This window comes from Pituophis catenifer, unplaced genomic scaffold (genome assembly GCF_029215685.1).
Source record: "Pituophis catenifer annectens isolate HBS135680 unplaced genomic scaffold, rPitCat1.0.hap2 SCAF_3, whole genome shotgun sequence".
Classification (NCBI taxonomy): domain Eukaryota; kingdom Metazoa; phylum Chordata; class Lepidosauria; order Squamata; family Colubridae; genus Pituophis; species Pituophis catenifer.
Genome location: NW_027256883.1, coordinates 205,232,640 through 205,257,894, shown reverse-complemented (window position 1 = coordinate 205,257,894; position 25,255 = coordinate 205,232,640). Strand labels below are relative to the sequence as shown.

Genomic DNA, 25,255 nt, shown 5'->3' with positions numbered 1-25,255 from the left:
GAGCCGCGTGATCATCAAAGGCTTTTTTAAAAAAAATTTTAAAAGCATTTCTTTTCGGCCGAAGAGGTTGTAAAAAAAATACTTTTAAAAGTAAAAAAAAAAAAAAAAGCCTCTGATGAGGTGGGTGGGGTAAGCGAGCGGCGACTGGGCCGGGGACCGGTTCGGGGGCGTGGCCAGCCAATGTTATTACTGGTTCTCCGAACTACTACAAATTTTTACTGCGAACCAGGAGCAACCCACCACTGGTATTCAGCAGGTTCTGACCAGTTCTGGAGAACCGGTAGCAGAAATTTTGAGTAGTTCGGAGAACTGGTAAATACCACCTCTGACTGGCCCCACCCCCATCTATTCTCTGCCTCCTGAGTCCCAGCTGATCGGGAGGAAATGAGGATTTTGCAGTAACCTTCCCCTGGAGTGGGGTGAGAATGGAGATTTTACAGTATCCTTTCCCTGCCATGCCCACCAAGCCATGCCATGCCACGCCCACAGGGCCGTTAGTAAAAAAAATTGAATCCCACCACTGATTCCATCCCATCCCATCCCATCCCATCGCATCTCTTCATTCATTCATCCCTCCATCCCATCCTTCCATCCCTCCCTCCCTGCCCCCAACCATCCCATCCCTTTCCATCCATCCCATCCCATTCCATCCCATCTCTCCATCACCCCATCCCTGTCTCCCTCCCTCCACCCTTCCCTTCCCTTCCCATCCCATCTCACCCCATCCCTCCCTCCTATTCCATCCATCCATCCATCCCATCCATCCATCCACTTGGTTCTATGACTTGGTGGTTGTTATGTTCATTGAATGCATTGCCTTCATGAATCAAATCCCCACAAAAGTTTGGACCAACTTTTCTCCAATCTCCAATCTCTCTAGAACTTGCCTGTGGAAAAAACTCCCCAAATAACGAGAGACATACATACCCTCACAACAGTTACCAAGCCTTCATTGGTAACAGGATCAGTCCTAACCGTAAAATGACCAGAAGGGTCTCCACTGATTATTCGGTAAACTGCATTCCAATTGGGTGAGTGTGGTTGATCTCGATCCATCACACTCAAATTAGCGACAACAACTTCTATCCGGTTTTCTGGAACTTCACCAGAATACTGAAAATAGAGAAGAAGGTTGTGTTAGAAGTGCCTTTGTGTTTCTATGTGTGTATGTGTGTAGAAGTATCCCAATATATTTAGAGTTATTGAAACACCTTACAGACACTGTTGAGAAGGCATGGAGAAAAGCTTTATCCTCCAATTGTGCTTTCCTTCATCATGTTCATAGTTCCCATTTTCAAAAGCTGTATCTTAAGCAACACACATTTGTCCCCAATAAATAAAGTTTTATGTATTGTACAAGGGGCATTAATTCTACCAGCCCTACAGCTCACTGTTACTCCCTTATTAAGAAGCTAAGCTCAGACATTTTCCCCACTATTTAGCCTTCAATGCTTTGGGCTTACCTTGTTCCCTCTCTACAGAAAACCTCAGCTTTCACCAGATAAATATAGTCGCAATTCATCATGGACTTTTTTGTGATTTCAACGTAGAGTTCTAGATTTGGAAGGGGCTCCAGCTATATGGATTATCCAGTTCAGGGATGTCAAACTCAAGGCCCGGGAGCCAGATCCGGCCTGTGGGGTGCTTAGATCTGGCCCGCGGGGCTGCCCTGGAAACAGTGAAGGATCGGCCCTTAGGCGGCCCTCCCAAGCTCCGTTTTTGCTGGCAGAGGATTGCAGCACAACCCATGGGAGGCCATGGGTGGCTCTCCCAAGGTCCATTTTTGCTGGCAGAGGATTGTAGGAAGCCATCGCAGCTGAAAATGGAACTCAGAAGCCCAATTTCTCTGGCAGAGTGATCGGGCCACCACAGGTGCCCCCAACATGAGTGACATTGAGCTGACTATGCCCATCCTGGCCATGCCCACCCTGGCCCTCCAAGGTCAAACACAACCCTGATGTAGCCCACAATAAAATCGAGTTTGGTACCCCTGATCTAGTTCAACCTTCTGCAATGTACAAAGAAATAATCCATGCAAGGTAGCTTCCTAGCCCAGGGGTGAAATGTAAAATGTGTTACTACCGGTTCTGTGGGCATGGCTTAGTGGTGGGGGGTAATGTGACTGGGTGGGCGTGGCCAACTTTTTTTTTTTTAACTTTTCAAAGCATTTTTTCTAATGCTTTGAAAAGCCTCTGGCGATTAGGCAACTCAGCTGGGATCATCAGAGACTCTTCAAAGCATTTTTTTTACCACCTCTTCGGCCAAGAGGTTGCAGAAAAAAATGCTTTGAAAAGCCTCTGAGGATCCCAGCTGAGCTACGTGATCATCAGAGGCTTTTTTTTTTTTACTTTTAAAAGCATTTTTTCGTTGGAAGAGGTTGTAGAAAAAATGCTTTTAAAAGTAAAAAAAAAAAGCCTCTGATGATCATGTGACTCAGCTGAGCATGGTGGGGAGGGCGGGGTGCAGGGATTTTTGCTACCGGTTCTCCGAACCACCCGCCGCCATCACTACCGGATCAGGCGATCCGGTCCAAACCGGGAGCATTTCACCCCTGGCCTAGCCTCTTCTTAGAGACTTCCAGAGATGCAGAATATGAATGAGTGGACGATCACTTAAACACGAGTCAGCAGTGTGTGGCAAAACACTGCCCAAAAATTAGACCAAAAAGCTAATACAATCCTTGGTTGTATAAACAAAGGCACAGAATCAAAATCATGTGAAGTCTTAGTACCGCTTTATAAAGCCTTAGGAAGGCCACACCTGGAATCCTGCATCCAGTTTTGGTCACCACATTACAAAAAAGATGTTTAGACTTTGGGAAAAGTGCAAAGAAGAGCAACCAAGACAATTAAAGGCCTTGAGACTAAAACATACGAAGAAAGCTTGCAGGATTTGGGTTTGGCTAGTCTAGAGAAAAGAAGGACTGGGGGGGGGGACATGATAATAGTATTCCAGTATTTGAGAGGTTGCCACAAATCGGAGGGGGTCATCTTATTTTCCAAAAGCACCAGAGGGCAGGACAAGAAACAATGAATGGAAACTAATCAAGGAGAGAAGCAACCTGGAACTGAGGAGAAACTTCTTAACAGTGAGGACAATTAACCAGTGGAACAGAAGTTGCCTTCGGAAGTTGTGGGTGCTTCATCACTAGAAGTTTTTAAGAAGAGACTGGACAGTCACTTATCTGAAATGTTATAGGACAGTGATGGCTAACCTTTTTGCCTTTGCGTGCCAAAAGCGGGGAGAGTGATGCCCACACCTATAATTCAATGCACTCCACCCCGTCCCCCGCGCATATGCACCAGGGGTGGGTTCTACATACCTTTACTATTGGTTTGCAACAGGGCCACGCACTCGCGCTTGCTTCGCTCGCGTGCACGCTCTTCTGCACAAGCGCAGAAACTTCTGCACAAGCGCAGAAACTTCTGCACATGCGCAGAAGTGTTTTGATGACATCAGGGTCAGTGGGTGGAGCCTCCCGCTGGTTTTACTACCAGTTCTGTAGAACTGGTACAAACCGGGGGCAACCCACCACTGATCTGCACGCGACCCCCCCCCCCCATGCTCCCTTCGCTTTTGGCACGTGATGGCACAGTGGACCCGGTAGGCCCATTTTTTTGCCCTCCCCAGGCTCCAGAGGCTTTCTAGGACCCTGGGGAGGGTGAAAACGGCCTTCTCCACCCACCCAGAGGCCCTCCAGAGGCCAGAAAAATGGTCCGTTTCCCGACTTCTAGTGGGTCCCGAAGACCCGAAAATCAACTGGCCGGTGTGCACATGCGCGTTGAAGCTGAGCTAGGGCAATGCTTGTGTGCCCACAGATATGGCTCCGTGTGCCACCTGTGGCACACGTGCCATAGGTTCCCATCACGGGTATAGGATCTCCAACTTGAGCAGAGGGGCTGGACTAGAAGACCTCCAAGGTTCCTTTTAGCTCTATTCTGGTTAATTGTTTGAGTTTGGAAGAGTTCATCTGTTTATATCAGAAAATTGTAGCCCTCGATGATAGCAATAGCAATACCACTTAGACTTATATACCACTTGTGGCCCTCAAAGACCATCCTGTGTCATTGCAACATTTCATCTGGAATTATATTAATTGAAGGACTGGAAGGAGCTTTCTTCTGAATAGGTGTCCAAATGGAACATAAGATACTTAATAAGCAACTGACTTTCCTCTTGAATGTTCCAATAGAGTGATACAATATGTTTGCATTGACCTTGAAGGCAACTGATCTGCCCAAGGCCAGACCATAAGGTTGCATCCTCCATTATGTTGCTCCTGCCGAGAGCATTTGCCATCTAAGTTCACTGCAAGACCTCAAACTTCAGATCGATTCTGATCCCCAAGTGGTAGAGTTGGTTGACTGCTTGTTACAATTCTTTTAAAAGGGCATCTTCCTTCAGGCTTATGCATTACCCTATTAAAAGTTGAGCTCACATGAAGTCCAAATCACTTCTAAATTATTGTCAAAGTCTGCTCAGCCCCCAAAGTAAAGGGGAATATTGCACACCTATCCATTTCCTGTCCATCTCCTGCCCTCCTTTTTTTCCACCCATCAAATCCATTTCCCTGCTCTCCTCCCTCAAGGCAAAGGAATGCATGACATTCAATGTACTTGTTGATGACTTTTGGAGGGTTTGGGAAGGAGGTGATGCAATCATTCTTGCTCTCCTGGATCTCTCATAGCATCAACCATGGTATCCTTCTGGGTCAGTTTCAGGGATTGGGAATGGGAGGCACAGGGACACAGTGGTTCTCCTTCCTCAGTGCCTGGTTCCAGTTGGAGTTGATAGGAGAAAAAAAGTCAGGCCCTAGGTCCCTGCAATGCAGGATGCCCCAGGCTTTGGCTCAGGGGTGGGCTTCAGATCCTTTAGCAACAGGTTCTCTGCCCCGTTCTTGGGTGGGCGTGGCCTAGTCGGCCGCCTGCACCATGGTGTGTGTGTGTGTGGCTTTTTCACCCTCCCCAGGCTCCGGAAGCTTTCCTTGAGCCTCCGGGAGGGCGAAAACAGCTTCCCCCGGGCTCTGGAGGCCCTCCGGAGGCCGGAAACAGGCCCGTTTCCAGACTTCCGGAACCTCCAGGAGGCTCGTTTCTTGCCTTCCCAGACCCTCTGAGAAGCCCCTGCACTTACCTGGAATGATGAATGGACCACATAGAGGGGAGGGGCAGGGTGGGAGGGACGGGGTGAGGTGGGCATGGCCAGCCAATGGTGGCATTTGGGGGTTTGCCAAACCCCGGCAATCCTTGGCTAGAGGATTGCCCGAACCCTGCTGAATCCCAGGAGCCCACCCCTGCTTTGGCCATTCCTTTTTAATATTAGTACAAAACTGCTAGGAGAGGTCATTCATCAGCATAAAGACCAGTATAATTAGTATTAGTATATTGATGATATCCAGTTATAAATCTCTACCCCTAGTTGGACAAGTAATGCCGTGGCACTGCTGATTGAGTGCCTGGAGCCTCTAAGGGTCTGGATAGGGAGGAACCAGCTTCAATTCAACTGTGGCAAGACAGAGTGGCTGTGAGTTTTTGGGCAGATGGGCTGTCACTTCCCCAGACTGAGCTGCTGCACAGTTTGGCCAGGGTGAGACTTTGCACAGGTTTATCTACTGCGCGAATTTATCTACTGCGCGAATTTATCTACTGCGCGAATTTCCTAAACCAAGAGGCCTTGCTCATGATCATTCAGAGCCGCGGTGGTACAGTGGTTAGAGTTCAGTACTGCAGGCTACTTCTGCTGATCACCGGCTGCCAGCAGTTTGGCAGATCGAATCTCATCAGGCTCAAGGTTGACTCACCCTTCCATCCTTCCGAGGTGGATAAAATGAGGACCCAGATTGTTGGGGACGATATGCTGACTCTGTAAACCGCTTAGAGAAGGCTGTAGAAGCACTGTGAAGTGGTATTTAAGTCTGTGTTATTGCTATTGCTGCCCTGGCCACCACCCATTTGTATTACTGAAATGCACCCTACATGGGGCTGCCCTTGAAGACAACAGGAAAACTTCAATTGGTCCAGAATGTGGCAGTGTGTACAGTGACGAAAGCCACTAGGTTTGTCCACGTAACATCTCTGTGGTGAGAGCTGCATGGGCTTCCGGTTTCTTTCAAAGTGCAATTCAAGTGGTGGTCATCACCTTTAAAGCTCTATGAAGTCCAGGGCCAGATTATCTATGAGGCCACTTTTCCCTAAGGACATCTACCCCATCCTACCAGGTCAGATAGGGTAGGCGTGCAGTTGAGCAGACCTTTGTCTTCTTAGTCTTCTGTAAAGCACTGAAGACCTGGCTTTCCCCATAAGCACTGGGATTTTACTGATTTATTTAGTGCATGGCGATGTTACATTAGCTAAAAGACTACAATGCTCATGCAGAGTAGCAGTTTGGTTGCCTAAGACTTCTAGCCCTGCTTTGGTTCATGTTTTCCAAGGTGCGTCACAGGAGGCGAGTTAGCTTTACACCAGAAAGAAAGACAAGCGGCTTTCCTGCAACATCATTGGGGGTGCTCTCCCTCCATCGAAGTTGCCTCGCAAAGAGCATTGCAACTGGGAAGGTCCAGCACCAGCAAGATTCTGACCATCTGTATGAAGTGCCGGCTCGTCTCCCCACCAAAGTGGTACCTATTTAACTACTCACATAGAACATGCTTTCAAACTGCTAAGTGGACAGAAACTGAGGCGAGTGATGGGAACTCACTCCACCACATGGTGCTCGACCCGCTGGAGCAAAGATGATCTCCAGTGTCATTAAGCTACTGAGCACCTCCAAAGCAATGGGATAAGATGAGGTGACTGCATATCGCCATGTTTTTGTTTTAAATGTGGGTTTTTTAATAGTTTTAATATGGCTTTTATGTTTTAATTTTTGAGCGGGAGCCACCCAGATTTGGTTATAAAATGGGCGGCTATATAAATATTTTAAGTAAAGAAATAAAGAATTTTCCCTCCACATTTCTTTATTGTCTCATCTTTTGAATTTCAGCTTGTAAAAATTTCTGGTGCCAGAATCTGCCAACTTATACTTTGAAAGTGCGTCAATATGAATAATAAATAATAACAATATACAGATTGTTTTTTTGTTTTAAAAAAATCTTTAAAGTTAGATCTCTTCTCTGCTACAGTTTGATTTGGGAAACTCAAGTTGGAAGGCAAGGCAGTATTAATGTTTTATAGGAAAGCTGCATTTTTAAGTGAATTTGGAAGCTTGAAATGTTAAAAGCACTTTCATCAAACGACATGATTTCAGGGGTTGGTGAATGGCACCAAATTCTCAGAGTTTGCCTTCCAGAACACGAGCCTTTCATCTGTAACTCAGCACACCAGTAGGTTCCAGACCTGATCGTCTTAAGAAGAAAAATTGAGACTTTAACCAAAATGGGATTTCATCCATGTTTTAGTAATGGAGCTTTTCTGTCAATGACTTTTAACAACTCTCCGGTTCAATGATATATTTCTTTTTTTAAGGCCCAAAATCCTTCTTATTTTTGTTGTTGCAATTTAGCTCAGCATCCTGGTGTGGGAGAGAAATGTTAAAACTCTGATGTGATCAACAGTAGAGGCTTCCATTTAAAAAAAAAAATCAGGACATTCTCATTAAGGATATCTTTGCTTTTGGTCCCAATAATGCATAGATTAAAATTAAAATTATCCCCAAAATTTAATGGAGGTAATTCAATTGCAGAACAGCTTGCTGTAGTGGTTAAGGCGCTGGCCATGACCCAGGAGACTGTAAGTTCTAGACCTGCCTTAGGCATGAAATCTGACTGGGTAACTTTGGGCCAATCACCAGGAGATTGTGAATTCAAATCCAGCCTTAGACATGAAGGCTGACTGGGTGATTTGGGGCCAATCACCAGGGCACTGTGGGTTCTAGTCCCACCTTAGGCATGAAAGTTGGTTGGGTGACTTTAGGCCAGTGGTGGATTGCTACCGGTTCTCCCCGGTTCTTGCGAACCGGTAGTGGAAATTTTGAGTCATTCAGAGAACCGGTAAAAACCACCTCTGCCTGGCCCCACCCCCAATCTATTCGCTGCCTCCTGAGTCCCAGCTGATCGGCTAGAAGGAAAAAATCAGGGCTCATTTGACAAAGAAGAGAGAAAAAAAACAAGACACTTAGCTTTAAATTGAGAAGCCAAGAAGCCTCCCAACTGATCTGCTAGAACCGATCTGCTCCTTGTAAACCGCTCGGTGGTGGTAGATTGACAATTGAGGCCAAGCTGCCTGAAAGCGGTTTCCGATGCTCTTGGTGGTGGCAGAGCGGCAAAAATCTGTTTAAACTCTTGCTGCAGCACTTCAAAGGGCCGCCCTACAACTGATCAGCGGTAAAAGGCAGTGTGGTGGTAGATCAGTGCGCTCAAAAAACAAATGGGTAGACCGGTGAGCTTCAAAAACAAATAGGTAGACTGGAACGCTCCAAGATCAAATGGGTAGACCAGTAGGGTTCTGCAAGCAGTTAAAAGCCTGGTAGACCAGTACCTCTGCTAAATCCTAAAGAATTGTTTGTCACATGAGCATCAAACCACGCCCACAAAATAAGCCACGCCCACAGAACCGGTAGTAAAAAATTTTAGAACCCACCCCTGCTTTAGACTAGTCACGCTCTCTCAGCCCAACTCCCCTCATAGGCTTGTTGTTGCGGGACGAAGAGGGAGAGGAAGAAGTATTATATATATATTTGTTGCTTCAAGTTACTTATAAAGTAATAAAGATGGGATAAAAACAAAATCAAATAAATAAACCAACCGTGTTGTTTTAACAAGATGGATATGAATTCATTAAACTGTTTTTCTGACTCTGAACCAGTTCTGAATCATGATATCCCACCGAAGGAATGTTCTGTACAAATTAAGCAAAATGCTCTTCTGTTTATTTATTCTTTCTATTTCTGCCAAGCCAATAGGAAGCAAAATAAATAAAAATAAAAAAATAAAATAAAATGCATGAGTTTCTGTTTGTTTCCGCTACACCTCCCTAATCTTGTTCAAAAAGATGGTTATAAAAGCCTACCAATGGCTATTAGTGAAGGAAAATATGTATGTTCAGAGCGGTATATTCCAATACCAGCAATTGGGGAACAAATTAAAAGAAAGCAGAACTATTTTCTTCCTGGTTTATGAGTTTCTCACAGCCTTCTCATATTTTAAAGTTGGCATAGATTTTCTGGTACAAAATGAGTCCAAAAGCACTTGAGAATATCTTTTCAGTATTGGGCACTCTATGGTGATCATTTAATCCATACCTGCCTAATAAGTTTTCATAAAGGAAGGTACCAGCCTGATACATTTAGACTAGGACTTTTATTTTAACTTCCACTTCTTCTTACCTTCCACTTTTATTTTAACTTTCACTTTTTCTTAAAAGTGAACTTTTAAGTTTTTCTTAACAGCAAAGTAAACGGAATTCCAAGAATCTCAGAAACCAGATCATCATGGACAAAATCTACATATGTGGCTGTTGTGAATCAACACTGACAATGGCCTATAATCAACCAACCAACCAACCAGAAAATCCAAAGAAGAAATTAGATTGTAAGCATGTTAGAATTAACTTTTCTTCCCTACTCTTACTGTTGACATGTTCAAATCAACACATGAAGGAATACATAGTGTGTTTGGGCATAGAGAAAACCAGGAAAATTGTGAGTATTGTTTCTATGTTATAAAATGAGATTTATAAGGAGAGTTAAGTACTGTACTTTGTGAAAGAAATAAAATTCTCCATCAGTTTTATGAATTTTGACAGGATGCATGCTGTGTATCCTGGAGGTTGAAGTTAAATATATCTGGAGAACATTAGATAGCGCTGAAATTCATAGCTTATAAATTGAACCTATAATTCTTGAGTCTAACTTCATTCTTTTCTGTGGGTTACATAATTGTGTACACCAGTGGTCCCCAACCTTTTTATCGCCGCGGCCCGCTGAGCGCGCGCAGGGGTGGGGCCACGGCCCAGGAGCCTTTGCGCAGGCCCATTGCGCACGGCCCAGGAGCCTTTGCGCAGGCCCATTGCGCACGGCCCAGGAGCCTTTGCGCAGGCCCATTGCGCACGGCCCAGGAGCCTTTGTGCAGGCCCATTGCGCACGGCCCAGGAGCCTTTGCGCTGCAGCGTTCCTGTCCCCCGGCCGCTGCGCGGCCCGGTGCCAGATACTCCACGGCCCGGCACCGGTCCACGGACCGGGGGTTGGGGACCACTGGTGTACACTATACCTAATTGCATGACTAACTATGCAACTCTAGCGTACTATAAACAAAGTTCTTGTAGTAACAGCTAAGTAGAACATTTTCCATTTTGTGATACATAACATAGGGAGAAAAAAAACCCCCACAATGCACAAAAACATAGCAATAGCCATAAAATGCCTATCACAACAGAGAACATGGCTCTAGAATTAGAATATTACATTGGTAATTTGGTCCGTAAATTTCTGGATTATAATAGGCTCCTTTGAAACTGATCGCTACTTTAATAATGGTGTAATGTTGGTCATTAGTCGTCTTAACAGTTTTCAGGCAGGTGACAACTGTAGTATGGGTTGCAAAAACCCATACTTGTTCAGTCATTCAATCCCTTCTGCCTCTCTAGGTCCTGATAGACATTTTGATGGAATTGCGTGTCAGTAATTCCTCTGAAAGTTTATAAACTCTTGCTTGTATCATTAATGATAGCATCTAATCATCTTGTCTACTGTTAGCCACTTCTGAGATTGTCTTAATTTTCCCAAGCATCAGGGTCGTCTCCATCAACTCTTTGCATTATCTATCCCCAACATTTATGTTGGGGATATTCATTATTTCATTCATGTATTTAAGTGAGTGTCTGGTTTTGCTTTGTGTAGTATTGAATTGTGCGTGCATTTTTTTTTAAAAATAATCTTTATTTACATTTTCCATTAAAAACAAAAGAAAAACAACACATCATATAAATAACAAACAAAACAACACAACAGCAACAAACAACCAAACAACAAAATAGACACACACACACAAAAAGCAAGAGTACCTCTAAACAGTACCTTAATAACCTAGTATTCGGTACTGTATATCTATATTATAATCCGGAGAAGACAGAACATCTTACATACCTTTATAAAACAATTAGGTCTATCCACCCTCACTTTACTTGTATAATATAATTTTCTGAATAGATATGATTTCTCATCTAATCTGGGTTATATTTTCCTCTTCTCTAGCCACCCATAAAATTTTTCTCAAGATAAACCTATTTGTGTTTGATCTCTGTCTTTTAATTTTTTGGTCAATTTATCTGCTTCAGCACAGTCCAAAATCTTCTTTATAATAGCTTCCTCTGATGGGATATTTTGATTTTTCCAAAGTTGAGCGTACGCCAATCTCGCCGCTGTGATGATGTGCAATGCAAGATACCATAAGTCTCTTTTCATACTTTCTGGCTTGGAGCCGAGCAGGCATGTCTCTGGACGCCATTCAATCTTTTGATTTAAAATCTCATTCAGCCATTTTTTTATTTCCCCCCAGAATTCTACTGCTTTCGGGCACGTCCACCACTGATGGTAATAGGTGCCACGCTCAAACTCACATTTCCAGCATTCCGCAGATTGTCCAGTAAACATTTTAGCTAGTCTATCCGGGGGAAGATGCCACCTGTATATCATCTTGTAGATGTTTTCTTTGTATGCCGTGTGCGTTTTTTTTTATCAACCCAAGATATTCTCCACAATTCTCTTCATCACCACAATTCCAAGAAATCAATTTCTTTTTTTCATTCAGCCTTTCTGATAATCTGGGTTTCAAGGCTGAACAATACAGCTGGGACAACTGACTACCTTAACATGTGCACCTTTATTGTCCCTGTGATATTTCTGCATTTTAATATTTTATCAAAACTCCTCTTTGGTTAAGCAGTAGGCATCTCTTTATTTCACAGCACAGTAATATCCCTGTACATTTTTGAACCTAGGAAGATAAAAGTCCACCAGATGGCAGAAAAACATAATTGTTTGGACATTTGCCATCCAGACCTGGTAGTCTTGTTTTGGTAAATAACATGTTTATATAGAACATAGAACATAGAATAGTAGAGTTGGAAGGGATCTTGGAGGTTTTTTTAGTCCAATCCCCTGCTCAATAGCAATAGCAATAATACTTAGACTTCAGTGGTGGGTTGTCCCCGGTTCAGACCGGTTCTATAGAACTGGTAGTAGAACCGGCGGGAGGCTCCGCCCACCGACCTCGACATCATCAGGAAGCTTCTGCGCATGTGCAGAAGCGTGCACGTGTCCCTATTGTGAACCGGTAGTAAAGGTAAGTAGAACCCATCCCTGTTAGACTTATATACCCCTTCACAGTGCTTTATAGCCCTCTCTAAGCGGTTTACAGAACCAGCATTTTTCCCCCAATAATCTGGGTCATCATGTTACCCATTTCGGAAGGACGGAAGGCTGAGTCAACCTTGAGCCTGGTGAGATTCGAACTGCCAAATTGCAGGCAGCCAGCAGTCAGCAGAAGTAGCCTGCAGTACTGCATTCTAACCACTGCGCCACCGTGGCTCTCCTATATTATCCCTATACTATTCTGGATAAATGGCTATTCAGTCTCTTTTTGAAAGCCTCCAGTGATGGAGCGCCCCATAACTTCTGGAGGCAAGCTATTCCACTGGTTGATTGCTCTCACCGTTAGGAAATGTCTCCTTAGTTTTAGGTTGCTTCTCTCCTTGGTTAATTTCCATCCCTTGTTTCTCGTCTTGCCTTTTGGTGCTTTGGAATATAATGCAGACCATATACAATATAGACAAGGCTGCACATCTTTTTATGGTGGTAGTAATAATGATAAGTATTGAAGGGACACAGACACTTAAAACTAAAGTGCACTGCAAAGTCAATCCAAGCTTTTCTTTTTATGGTCGAGGTCTATAAACTGCAAAAGTGATCTGTCGTGCTTTGCTCCACAAGCTTTGGATACAGCCACCATATCCATATATGGTTGCAAAGCGCTGGAGAGATAGAACAAGTAACAGACAGCCCTGCTGCTGGTAAATGGGCTCATTAGTTAAGGCTAATTGCCTCATTAGAAAAGGGCGTGTACGTAAATGCAAAGATAATTTGTGCCATATCCCAATTGGGCAACTGAACAATTTAAAGGGATGGTTTTAAATTAAAGTGAATGCTGCAAATAGCCAGTTTTCATTTGCACAATATTGAAGTTGCAGCCATTTTCCACACCCGATGTGAAAATAACAACTAGCACATTTGCACTCCATCTCCCAATATGTCTGTAGAACATCGGAAAAAGTTAGCATTTTTAATCGTATAAATATGGGAAGGAGAAGCTCATTTTAGAAACCTGACTGGCTCCTACTAAGGCAGCATTTAACATCCAGCTGCCTGCAATTACTGCGAGTTCAATTCTCACCAGGCTCAAGGTCGACTCAGCCTTCCATCTTTTCTAAGGTGGGTAAAATGAGGACCCGGTTTGTGGGGGCAATAAACTGACTTTGTATAAAAAAATATACAAAAGTATGAAGGCTATTGTTTAACACATTGTAAGCCGCCCTGAGTCTCCGGAGAAGGGCGGCATATAAAAATAAATAAAAATAAAAAATAAAATAAATAAATAAAATTTTTTGAACACTAATGTTCTTTAGCAGAGTGTCATGGGATTTCGTGATGGGAGGGCCTTCGCTTTTGTTCAAGTCATAATCAAGGAAGGTTTGATATTTTCTTATGGGACTGCCTTCTGCTACCGACAGCCTCCCACCGGCCAGTACGCTCCCACAGGGCGGGGCTTCTCGGGGTGCCGTCGGTCAGACAATGTCGACTGGTGACCCCCCGGGGGAGAGCCTTCACAGTGGGGGCTCCTGCCCTCTGGAACGAGCTGCCCCCGGAGATACAGAGGATCCCAGACTTGTGTACCTTCCGCCGTGCCCCGAGGACTTTATTATTCTAGCAAGCCGGGCTAGCCTAATTTTAACGGTTTGAAATTTTAAATTCAATTTTAATGGGATGTTTTTAATTATGGGCCAAAGTATTTAATCTGGTTTTAAATTGTTTTTAATTTTTATATTTATGTATTTGATCTTGGCTGTTCACCGCCCTGAGTCCTTCGGGAGAAGGGCGGTATATAAATATAATAAATAAATAAATAAATAATAAATAAATTTTCAAATGTATACAATATAACCTCTCGTGTCTTCTTTTGTGTTTCTATTTTAACGGCTGTTATTTTAGAACGGATGTGTGCATGCCATTCTAATTTAATTTCAGGAAAGTTTTACTTGCATTTGCATTGCAAATGGGCAAATTTATTTCCAAATTTGTATAAAATTAGGGAATTAAATACATTCAACAATGTTTGCAAGGAGTCACAGTAATAACTTAAAAGGGGGAAAAAAAGTCATACTTTCTGCAGAAGATGACAAACTCACTCAGTGATAAAATGAAATGGCCAGGAGAGTTATGATGAAAAGGCAATCTTTAAAGACTTCGTAACTCTAAAAGAATGTTATCTACTGAAACTCTGAGGAACTGATGCAAAATGAAGTAAATTTTTCTGGCCAAGACAGGTTCACAGTATAAATAAGTAGTAGATCAATAGTTAAAGTAGACATTCAGCAGCACTTGGGATTCTTGGAAATAGATGATTAATCTGTCATAATTATTGTATAGAATTAATGCAGCAAATCCTTTTGCATTATCACTCTCTTGCATTTTAGTATCTGATGACTATGGGCCTCATAGTTTAAAGATTGATATTACATTATAGTTAGGGCATGCTGTGTTTTGTTCATATGCAACTGACAGATTGGGTGCCAAATTGTGATTTTAATATAGATTTTATTTGTTACTTATTATTTTGTTTTGGAAGTTTTAACTGGATATTCCTTGAGATATTCCTTTTAGCTTGCTCTGGTCTTTGTAATAAATATTGACTTGACTTGATTAGATAAACTAGACCAGTGTTGACGAACCTTTTTGGCACCGAGTGCCGAAATAGGAGGGCACGCACATGTGGGGGAGCACCGGAAACTGGAAGAGCAGCTCCCCAGCACGCATGCGTGGGAGCAGGGGTGAAATCCAGCAGGTTCTGACAGGTTCTGGAGAACCGGTAGCGGAAATTTTGAGCAGTTCGGAGAACCGACAAATACCACTTCTGGCTGGCCCCAGAGTGGGGAGGGAATGGAGATTTTGCAATCTCCTTCCCCCAGGAGTGGGGAGGGAATGGAGATTTTGCAATCTCCTTCCCCCAGGAGTGGGGAGGGAATGCGTTTTGCAGTATCCTTCCCCTGGAGTGGGGTGGGAATGGAGATTTTACAGTATCCTTCCCCTGCCATGCCCACCAAGCCACGCCCACCAAGCCATGCCACGCCCACCAAGTCACATCCACAAAACCGGTAGTAAAAACATTTGAATTTCACCACTGCGTGGGAGCGCTGGAAACCGGAAGAGCTGAGCTTCCAGTTTCTGGCATGTGCATGCGCACCAGGGAATTGCTCTTCCAGTTTCTGGCACTCCTGTGTGCGCAAAGGCCAAATGGTCGGCACACATGTGCACGCCAGAACCCAGAAGAGCAACGGGCGATGGCTGGCATGCCCGGAGAGATGGGTTTGCGTGCCACTTCCAGCACGCGTGCCATAGGTTCGCCATCATGGAACTAGACATTCAGATGATATGATCTAATGAAAACTGAAGATCAACACAGGCATATAATAGATCCTGTGGGTTTTTTAAAAAAACATTATTGACCTATAAATTCCATCAACTGCAGCCAGGGTAACTGATGATCATGCGCATCAACATCTGGAAAGGCACAAATCCTCCCATGTCTTGTCTTGAGAAGTCAACTAAGAGCTGGTTATTCTTACAAAATAAAGACACTTAGGCAGGGTTACACTCAAACAGAGAGCTGTTGTCCCAATGCTCATCTATCCTCCAAGAGATGTTAAGTAAACTGGCAGGGTCAAGTGCTATTTAGTTCCAGCTTAGCTCCACTGGTGTTTGAGGCTGCCTCTAAAGGATATTTGGCTCTTTCTGACATCACTGTAGCAATGAAAGAACAGAAGAATCATTTCCCAAGGTTTCGCTCTGGGAAAACAAAATAGGGAATGTTGAAGATGACTTCTTAATCATGGATGATTGGGAATTTTTTGAGCTCCTTCAGGGCCCAGTTGGACTCTTGAATCTGGAGGCATGATATTCAATTTATGTCCTAAAATTTAGAATATGCTAGGTGGATCCTGCAAGTGCCACAGATACTGTTCTTGGCAGTCTTCTTCTTGTTATTGTCATTCGAGACAATGTCATTCGACATTGTCATTCGAGACAATGATGAATCCGCATACAGACGTAAGGTTGAACAACTAGCCTCGTGGTGTGACCGGAACAATCTGGAACTGAACACACTCAAAACTGTAGAAATGATGGTAGACTTTAGGAGAAACCCTTCCATACTTCAACCTCTCACAATACTAGACAACACAGTATCAACAATAGAGACCTTCAAATTTCTAGGTTCTACCATATTGCAAGATCTAAAATGGACAGCTAACATCAAAAACATCATCAAAAAAGCACAACAAAGAATATTCTTTCTGCGTCAACTCAGAAAGCTCAAACTGCCCAAGGAGCTGCTGATCCAGTTCTACAGAGGAATTATTGAGTCTGTTATCTGCACCTCTAGAACTGTCTGGTTTGGTTCTACAACCCAACAAGAGAGACACAGACTTCAATTGATAATTAGAACTGCAGAAAAAAACAATTGCTACCAACCTGCCTTCCACTGAGGACTTGTATACTGCACGAGTCAAAAAGAGGGCTGTGAAACCCCTCACATCCTGGACATAAACTGTTTCAACTCCTACCCTCAAAACGACGCTATAGAGCACTGCACACCAGAACAACTAGACACAAGAACAGTTTTTTCCCGAATGCCATCATTCTGCTAAACAAATAATTCCCTCAACACTGTCAAACTATTCACTAAGTCTGCACTACTATTAATCTTCTCATCATTCCCACCACCCATCTCCTTCCACTTATGACTGCATGACTGTAATTTTGTTGCTTGTATCCTTACGATTTATATTGATATTGTTTCCTGATTGCTTATTTATACCCTATGACTAGCATTAAGTGTTGTACCTTATGATTCTTGATGAACATATCTTTTCTTTTATGTACACTGAGAGCATATGCACCAAGGACAAATTCCTTGTGTGTCCAGTCACACTTGGCCAATAAAAAAATAAATCCAATTCATTCCATTCCATTCCATTCCATTCCATTGTATTCTATTCTATTATGATGCTGCTGAAATTTATTGAACAGGTGGTTTCCTTTGAATCAGTAGATGACCTAACTTTGGAGTTTGCCAGTCAGTAGGAGAAACTGTTTGCTTTATTCTGCCAACAAAACTGCTTTATGGTAGCAAAGATAGACCCTAGACTGCTGTTACCAGGAGTCCAGCATGAATGTATATTAGTAGCTGAAAGTCTAGTGTCTCTGGTTTGCTTCCTGACTACAACTCAATGCTGCAAAGGTTGGAGACCATTTAATTGAATTGTGGACATTTTTGTCAGCAACATCTGGCAACGTTACATCTCATTGCACACATCTCGAAGTTCAGCATGTTGGCCCTGGCATCTCATTTCCACTTTGGACATTTCATCCTCATTATTGCATAATACATATTACAGGGCTGTTGGTTAATGGATTTCTTCCTCCTGGCTCTGCGTACGTTAATGGAAGAGGTTTTATGGAAGAAGAATATCACAGCAGGATATGTGTAATGTGGACAGATGTTACAAATGAAATGGCTCATAACGAATGGGCCCAAGCTAAATAACAGGTTGTGCTCTACGGTGGATGGGCCACGTAATGGCCATGGAGAACCCGTGGATGCGGTGGAGTTGAGCACGTGGTTCATTAAAACCACTTTGCTTGAAGATCAAATATTAATAAGAGGTGTTGATGTGACCCGCAGGATCATTTCTTTGAACAGAGATTTAGGCAGCCAAGAAGCTGTTGTGTATGATGCCAAAGAAGACACCACCCACAAATAACTTGGAGTTATAGTTGTCAGCTACCTGGAGTCATATGATTGGGGATGCATAGAAAGGTTGCCAAACTGATCAACCGATCAATGGGTAGTTTGTTTGAATTTAGGGATTTTCTAGACACGTGTAACTGCATAGATGTGAATATTAATTATTTTGGGAGAAAATGATTTGCTTATATTTTTTACAGATGTATCCAGCTATTTCTACTGTGATAGATAGATAGATAGATAGATAGATAGATAGATAGATAGATAGATAGATGGATGGATGGATGGATGGATGGACGGACAGACAGACAGACAACCTGAATCTCTTGTGGTTACATGGACAGATCCATGTGGTTTTCTTGGCAACAATATGGAAGGAATTTACTCATGAATGAAGGCAAGGATAATGTTGCAGGAACCAATCTTGAGTCAGTCACTGGGACCAGAGGTTTATTCTTCCAAGCTTTTGGGTTCAGGCTGGAACCTAGCCTCAGTGAACCTCTCTTTCTCCAGAATGTGTCATAGTAAAGGGGATAATAAATAGTAGATTTACTATTCCTTTCTTCCATTGTAGGGTGTCTGATGGCTCCAGTGTTAAAGATGTTGAACTTGTCAGCTGGAAAGCTGACAGCCTAGGTTTGAGACACAAACACCTCACAATAGGGTGACCTCCCATTCCTGGCTCCAACTCCTGCCCACCTAGCAGTTTGAAAGCATGCAAATGCAAGTAGATTAATAGGTACCACTTCGGTGGGAAGATAACAGCATTTTGTGTGCCTTTGGTGTACAGCCATGCTGGCCATGATGATAAAAAATGTCTACAGATAACACTAGCTCCCAGACTGGTCTACCACTCTGGGCTATCCTAAAATTTCTCCCTCCAACTATTAGAAGGGGTCAACCCAGTGATGCGATTCAAGTAATTTAACAACTGGTTCTTCCTAATGACCAGATGGGTAGGCGAGGTGTGGCTGGGGGGTGTTCATGTGGCTGAATAGGCGTGGCCAACTCAACATCACTCATGGCAAGGTGGGGTGGCACAGATAGGCCAAAGTGGTGGTGACGATGGGTGGAGCCTTAGTGCAGGAACGAAGAGCCCCTGTACTTCCCTTTGGGCAGCAACAGCATTCCGCCTTTGTCGCGGTACATTTGCGCTCAAGGCAGCCCTCACCTCCCACCGTTTTGGGTTCGGAGCTGTAAGCCATGTCTGGGAAGCACTGTGGCAGTGAAAAGTGGCTGGGTCTGATTCTCCAGTGTCTCATCTTTTGCTGGGTCTCACTGCCTGACAGTCAGGGTTTTTAAAAAATATATTTGCAGCAGGAAACGGCGGGCGGCTACTTTTGGCCTTTGTGGGTACAGCTGGGCCTGCCTTGGTCGCTTGGGGAGACATGCAACCTGCTCTCCACCATAAGACACTGGCCTGCTGCATTTGCCGCCGCAGCTGCCTTATGGCCTGCCCGCTGATCCGACCCAGCCACCACCACTGCTGTTGCCAGGGGCAAGTGGGCAGGGTCGCAATGTGGGTCCACAACATAATGGGCTCCAGGAGAAGGAGGGGACCCCATCTCCCCCATTGTGAAGCGCGCTAAATTTCTTTTTTTCTTTTTAAAGTTTTTTATTAAATATACAATTAAAAACATGGCGTGACTTTTCTGGTTTAAACATTTCCATCAAGTTTTACCTTACAACAGGTACAATTCATCTTCAATATATAAGTATGTACAGTCTATCACGTTTCAAACACATCCTGTAAATTCTTTCGTCTGTGAAGATTACTTCAATACCAATACTATTCCTTCCTCTCACAGAATACTAGCATAAAAATTTTCAGACTCTCAACCAGGGGTGAAATCCAGCAGGTTCTGGAGAACCAGTAGCAGAAATTTTGAGTAGTTTGGAGAACCAGTAGTGGAAATTTTGAGTAGTTCGGAGAACCGGCTAATGCCACCTCTGGCTGGCCCCAGAATGGGGTGGGAATGGAGATTTTGCAATATCCTTCTCCCAAGAGTGGGGAGGGAATGGGGATTTTGCAGTATCCTTCCCCTGCCATATCCACCAAGCCACTCCCATCAAGCCACACCACACCCACTAAGCCACACCCACAGAACCGGTAGTAAAAAAATTTGGATTTCACCGCTGCTCTCAACTTATCAATATTCCTTTATCCCAACATCCCTCCTCCTCTCCAACCATTGATACATTTTATTCCAGATGTCATAATATTCCGTTTCACTTTGACTTCACCGTTTGACTTTGAGTTCTAAAGTCAGCCTGTCCATTTCAGCGCAAGTCACCATCTTATTTATTATCTCTTCTTTGGTGTGTGTGTGTCTTTACTTTTCCAATTTTGCGTGAATGCCAATCTTTGCTGCCGTTAGTATTTGCAACATTAAATATATTGTTCCTTTATTATATTTGTCTTTTGTAATACCCAATAGAAAAAGTTCTGGCTTAAATCTATGTTTTGATTTAATATCTCTTCCAGCCAACGTTTTATCTGCTTCCAAAAGTTTCTAGTGAAGTGCGCTAAATTTCATTGTGCTGCATAAGGTGCTGCGAGAACAGCGGGCAGGCTGTGAGATAGTGGCGGTGGCCGGGACGGGCCAGTGGGCAGGCAAATGTACCGCGACGAAGGCGGAATTCTGTTGCTGCACAAAGGCAAGTACAGGTGCGCTTTGGTCCTGCACTAAGGCTCTGACCATCACCACCGCCGATTCGGACCATCTGCATTACCCCACCTTGCGCAACAGTGCCATTACCTCACTCTGGCCAGCAACGTCTGTGCTACTCCTTACATCACTTCTTGTACAACCCTCTACGGCAGAGATTTCCAGGCCTACTCAGAGCAAGTCTGCTTCCCTCCCTCCCTCCCCCACCATCACCCTTACCTTCTCAAGCCAGGCGAGTAGTGATTGGGAGGGGAAGGGTGACGAGCGGGGCCAGTCAGTGGTGGGATCTGCTGGTTCACCGAACTGCGCAAAATGTTAACAACCAGTTTGACTGAACTGGCTGAATCCCACCACTGGTCAACCTATTCTCCAAAGCACCTCCAAAGGACAAAAAAAATAATAGGTGAAAGATTATTAAAGAGAGAACTAAGGAGCTCCTAGAACTAAGGCATTTTGTTGAGAAGGGGAATAGAGGCTAGATAATGAGAAGAAAGCTTTATAAATAGCTTTATGATAGCTAACATATGATACTGAAAGTAAACTTTTTTGGATTTAGGTTTAAATAAAAATATAATGCTTAAAGTCACACACCAACGAACACCCACAGGAAATGGATATAATCAGAGGCAGTTCTGTGATTCTGGAATCTACTATCATGAATTATGGTGACATTTGTCAATGAAAAATGATTGGTGTGGAGAGAAAACGTATTTCATCTTTGACTGACTTGATTCTGAAAGAAGAGAATTGCTTTTGATTCCATTTGAGCTTTCCTTAACCCTGTCTTTCTTTCTGGCAACAGGAAATTGAAATCTGTTAATTCCCCTTTTCTTTTCTTTTTTTAAATTGTGGAGCTTTGGCGCTTTTAGCTTCTGGGAACCTGGAAAAGTAATTATTATTAACTTCAATCAAAGGTGTTCAAGAAATCAAAATGACTTAACCAACTCCGTTTAGCTTCCTGTGTAGATCTCAGTTTGGAAAAAAAAAATTACTTTCTGAATTGTTATTGCAATTATCTTTTTCTTTCTTTTCTTTTTTTTTCCTACAGCAGACTTTGTTAAAGTAATTAGATATTTTTATCTATAAAAATAAGTTATAATCACCCAAGATAGGTTTCATTTTTGCATTCAATAATCTGATTGCTACTAAAATCTGAGCCTTGTCTCTTGGGAAACTTTAATGACCTAAGTATAATTCTTCTTTTAAACACAAAGAAGGTACACGTGAATGAATATAAAAGTATTCTTCTCCCTAAATCTAAATGTTTCATCCTTTGGATTTTTTCCAGGGGCAAAATGCTCTGAAGTCTGCTACCGGTTTGCTGCACACGTGCATGCGTGGTGTGTGCCAAATGCGTGCTTTATGCATGCATGTGCAGTGCATGCCAAATATGTACTTCGTGCACATGCGCGCCGGAGGCACTACCGTACAGCGCTCAAAAAGGAGTATTAAGAAGCCTTTTCTAAGGTAAGTAGAATAGCAGGGGGAAAAACAGCTGTGCCGCGCGATTTAGATTTGCTAGAAAGCAGGAAATCTTGCTTTCTAGCAAATATAAATAGTGCGGCACAGCTGATCATCGGAAATACCGGTTCGTTCAAACCGGTAGCATTTTTTTACTACCAGTTCGCCTGAACTGGTAGCTTTTATTACTATCGGTTCAGGTGAACCAGTCTGAACCGGTAGTATTTCACTCCTGATTTTTTCACCTTCTCTATGTGGTTGACCTGTTTTTAAAAGAACATTTCTTGGTTTATTTAGAATAGTGCCCCCTAACCTTTGGGGCACCAGGAACTGGTTCTGTGGATAGAGATTTTTCTGTGGACCAGAGGGGGCATGGTTTCACGTGCTGCCTGCATCTCACGGATGGGGCTTCACTTGTCACCCACCATTCTGCTGAGTCAAACATGAGAACTTTTTCAGCCTGGGACAGAGGAGACCATATTACCAGGAGGGTTGTTCTAATGCAGTCTTTTTCAACCGTCTCAATTTTAAGACGTATGGACTTCAACTCCCAGAATTCCTTACTTAACATGTTGATTGTTCGTCATTGTGTTCTTTAACTTTCCAGTCTAACTACAATCCTGGGGCTTCTAGGTGATCTTCTATTGAAGGACCAATCTAAATTAATTAGTCTTGCCTATTTCTAAAGCAGGTATACTGGCTTAGGTCATGGTTAAAATGTTTGTTAAGGACTGTCAGCCCTGGAGGCCATCTTTTTCTTTGGATCTTCAGGGCTGCCACACTTAGTGCTGTGGGAAACTGGGAGTGGGGATTGCATAGAGTTGCAAGGATATCTAGCCATAATAACATTCCTTTCTCTGAGAACCAAGGACATTTGGCCTGCACCTGGAGTGGTGTGACTGGGAGGCATCTCCAGTTGGGACGGTGCCTTGATTGGACCATGTGATGGACATGTGGGTGCAGGGGAAGGGACTTGTGCTTTCTTTTGAGTGGGGAAAACCTGGAAGCTTTCAAATTTGGGTTTCCCAAGATCTGCCAATATGACATCTCTAATAAAACTTTGAGGAACATCTAGCCTTTGAGTCTTCTTGCATTGGGGGTGTTATTTGGAACCCTGACAAAGGACCTTTGCAGAAGGATATGCAAATCTGAAATCAACACACCATTCTGCGGAGTCAAGCATGAGCAAGCTGCTTCAGCCTAAGACAGAGAGGACCCCATCACCAGGAAGGTTGCTCCAATGCAATGTTGTCAACTTGAAGATCCCACAATTCCTTATCTAACGTGCCGAGTGGGGAATTCTTGGAGCTGAAGTCCACTCATCTTCACGTTGGCAAGGTTGAGAAAACCTTCTCCAATGAATAGTAGAGAAGGCTTTTGGTCAACATCTCAAGATCTTTTTTTGTAGTTCAAAACCTGGCACGTGAATGACTTCCTATTTCTGAACCAAAATTAAAAAAAACACATTACTGTGTGCAACTTCCTGACCAAGAAGAGTTATTTTCTGTGAAGTACGGTCTGTGTTTCAGTCAAGGCAACATCCTTGGAATTAAGTCAAATCATGTAAGCTGTTCTGTCTTTGCAAACACCTATGTTTTATGTGCATTGGCCAATGAGATTAATGCACACATAAAATGGAAATACGCAGTAGAGTTCAATAGGATGCAATCAGCTTACATTCAGATATGTCTATTTAACTGGGATGTAAATGAGGCTGCTAATTACTAGGTCCATGAAAAAGACAAATTTCTCTGCTTTCAGTCTTTTAAAATGTTATTAAAACACTCACCCACATGCCGATCACAAATCTCAGAAAGGGTTTGACAAGCCAAAGCTAAGTTTTAGCATGTAACTTTTCACCCTCCCCCCCCCACAAATGGTAGTACAATTAGGGGATACTGTAGCTCTGGGTGTATATGTATATAGATGGGTGTGGGTGTGTTTGTAGGCACACGTACAAAGTAAGGCCACTCCGTATTAGACATTTGGAATGAATATGAAGGTAGTGGTGGGTTTACAGGCTGACAATCCCATTCAATTTTGACAGATGAGCTGGAAAGAAACAAAGTCAGATTGTCCATGGGCACAACAGTCCCATGGAACGGTGACAATCACGTGTTCCGTGTAGGCTCAAACTGAGATGTGCAGCCAGGAGGTCAAACTCTATTGACTTCTTCCATGTGTCAATCCCAGTAGATAAATCATACAAATAGGGTTCAAGGAAATAGCGGAGCTGTCAGAAAGGGATGGATGTTAGCATTTCCCCCCGCCCCCATTTTAATAAGGATGGGGGAATTTAAAGACCTTATATGTCTCCTACCCTACTCACTGACTGTAAACCACCTGTTATGGTATGGATAGGGAGAGAATTCTTCACTGTTTAACTCCCGCGCAAGTAAACGATACCTTATGGAGAATCAGATTCATCTTTTGTTCAGTCTTTTGAAAAAAAGGGAGAGTAAATTGGAAATAGAGGAGGAAGAGATATGGATCAGAAACTGCTTAATCTTTTTTGTTCCTCCTTCATTGACAAACTGGAGGATACCTTGAGGACAGCAGTCAAGATGATAAGAGGCATGGAGGGAGAGGAGAGTTTGGAGACCTTGGAAACACACACACACACACACACACACACACACACACACACACACACACACCTACCTACCTACATACATACATACATACATACATACATACATACATACATACCAGGGGTGAGTTCTACTTACCTTTACTACCGGTTCTCATCGGGAGCGCGCAGATCACCTATGATGATGTCCATATCAGTGGGCAGAGCCTCCCATCGGTTTTACTACCGGTTCTTGCGAACTGGTCCGAACCGGGGTCAACTCACCACTGATACATACATCATACATACATATTGAGGAAGGTTAACCATAGAAAGACATGGACGCTGTATTCAAGCAGAGGTGTCTAGCCTTCGTAATTGTAAGATTTGTGAGAATCTTACAGAATTCTGGGAGTTGAAGACCACAAATCTTACATTTGCCTCAGGGGTGGGTTCTACTTACCTTACTACCGGTTCACAGCGGGGCCGTGTGCACTCGCTTCGCTTCCTTCGCTCTTCTGCGCATGCGCAGAAGCGTTTTAATGA

At 43.3% G+C, this 25,255-nt stretch overlaps 1 protein-coding gene across 1 annotated transcript in view; it reads right to left on the bottom strand.

Moving 5' to 3' along the window:
• CDH4 (cadherin 4) overlaps positions 1–25,255 on the bottom strand; it is a 401,827-nt gene that overhangs the window by 51,690 nt on the left and 324,882 nt on the right. The window contains exon 8 of the mRNA XM_070941124.1: positions 928–1,113. Coding sequence (XP_070797225.1) covers positions 928–1,113 — 186 coding nt within the window. The remainder of the gene's footprint in view (positions 1–927; positions 1,114–25,255) is intronic.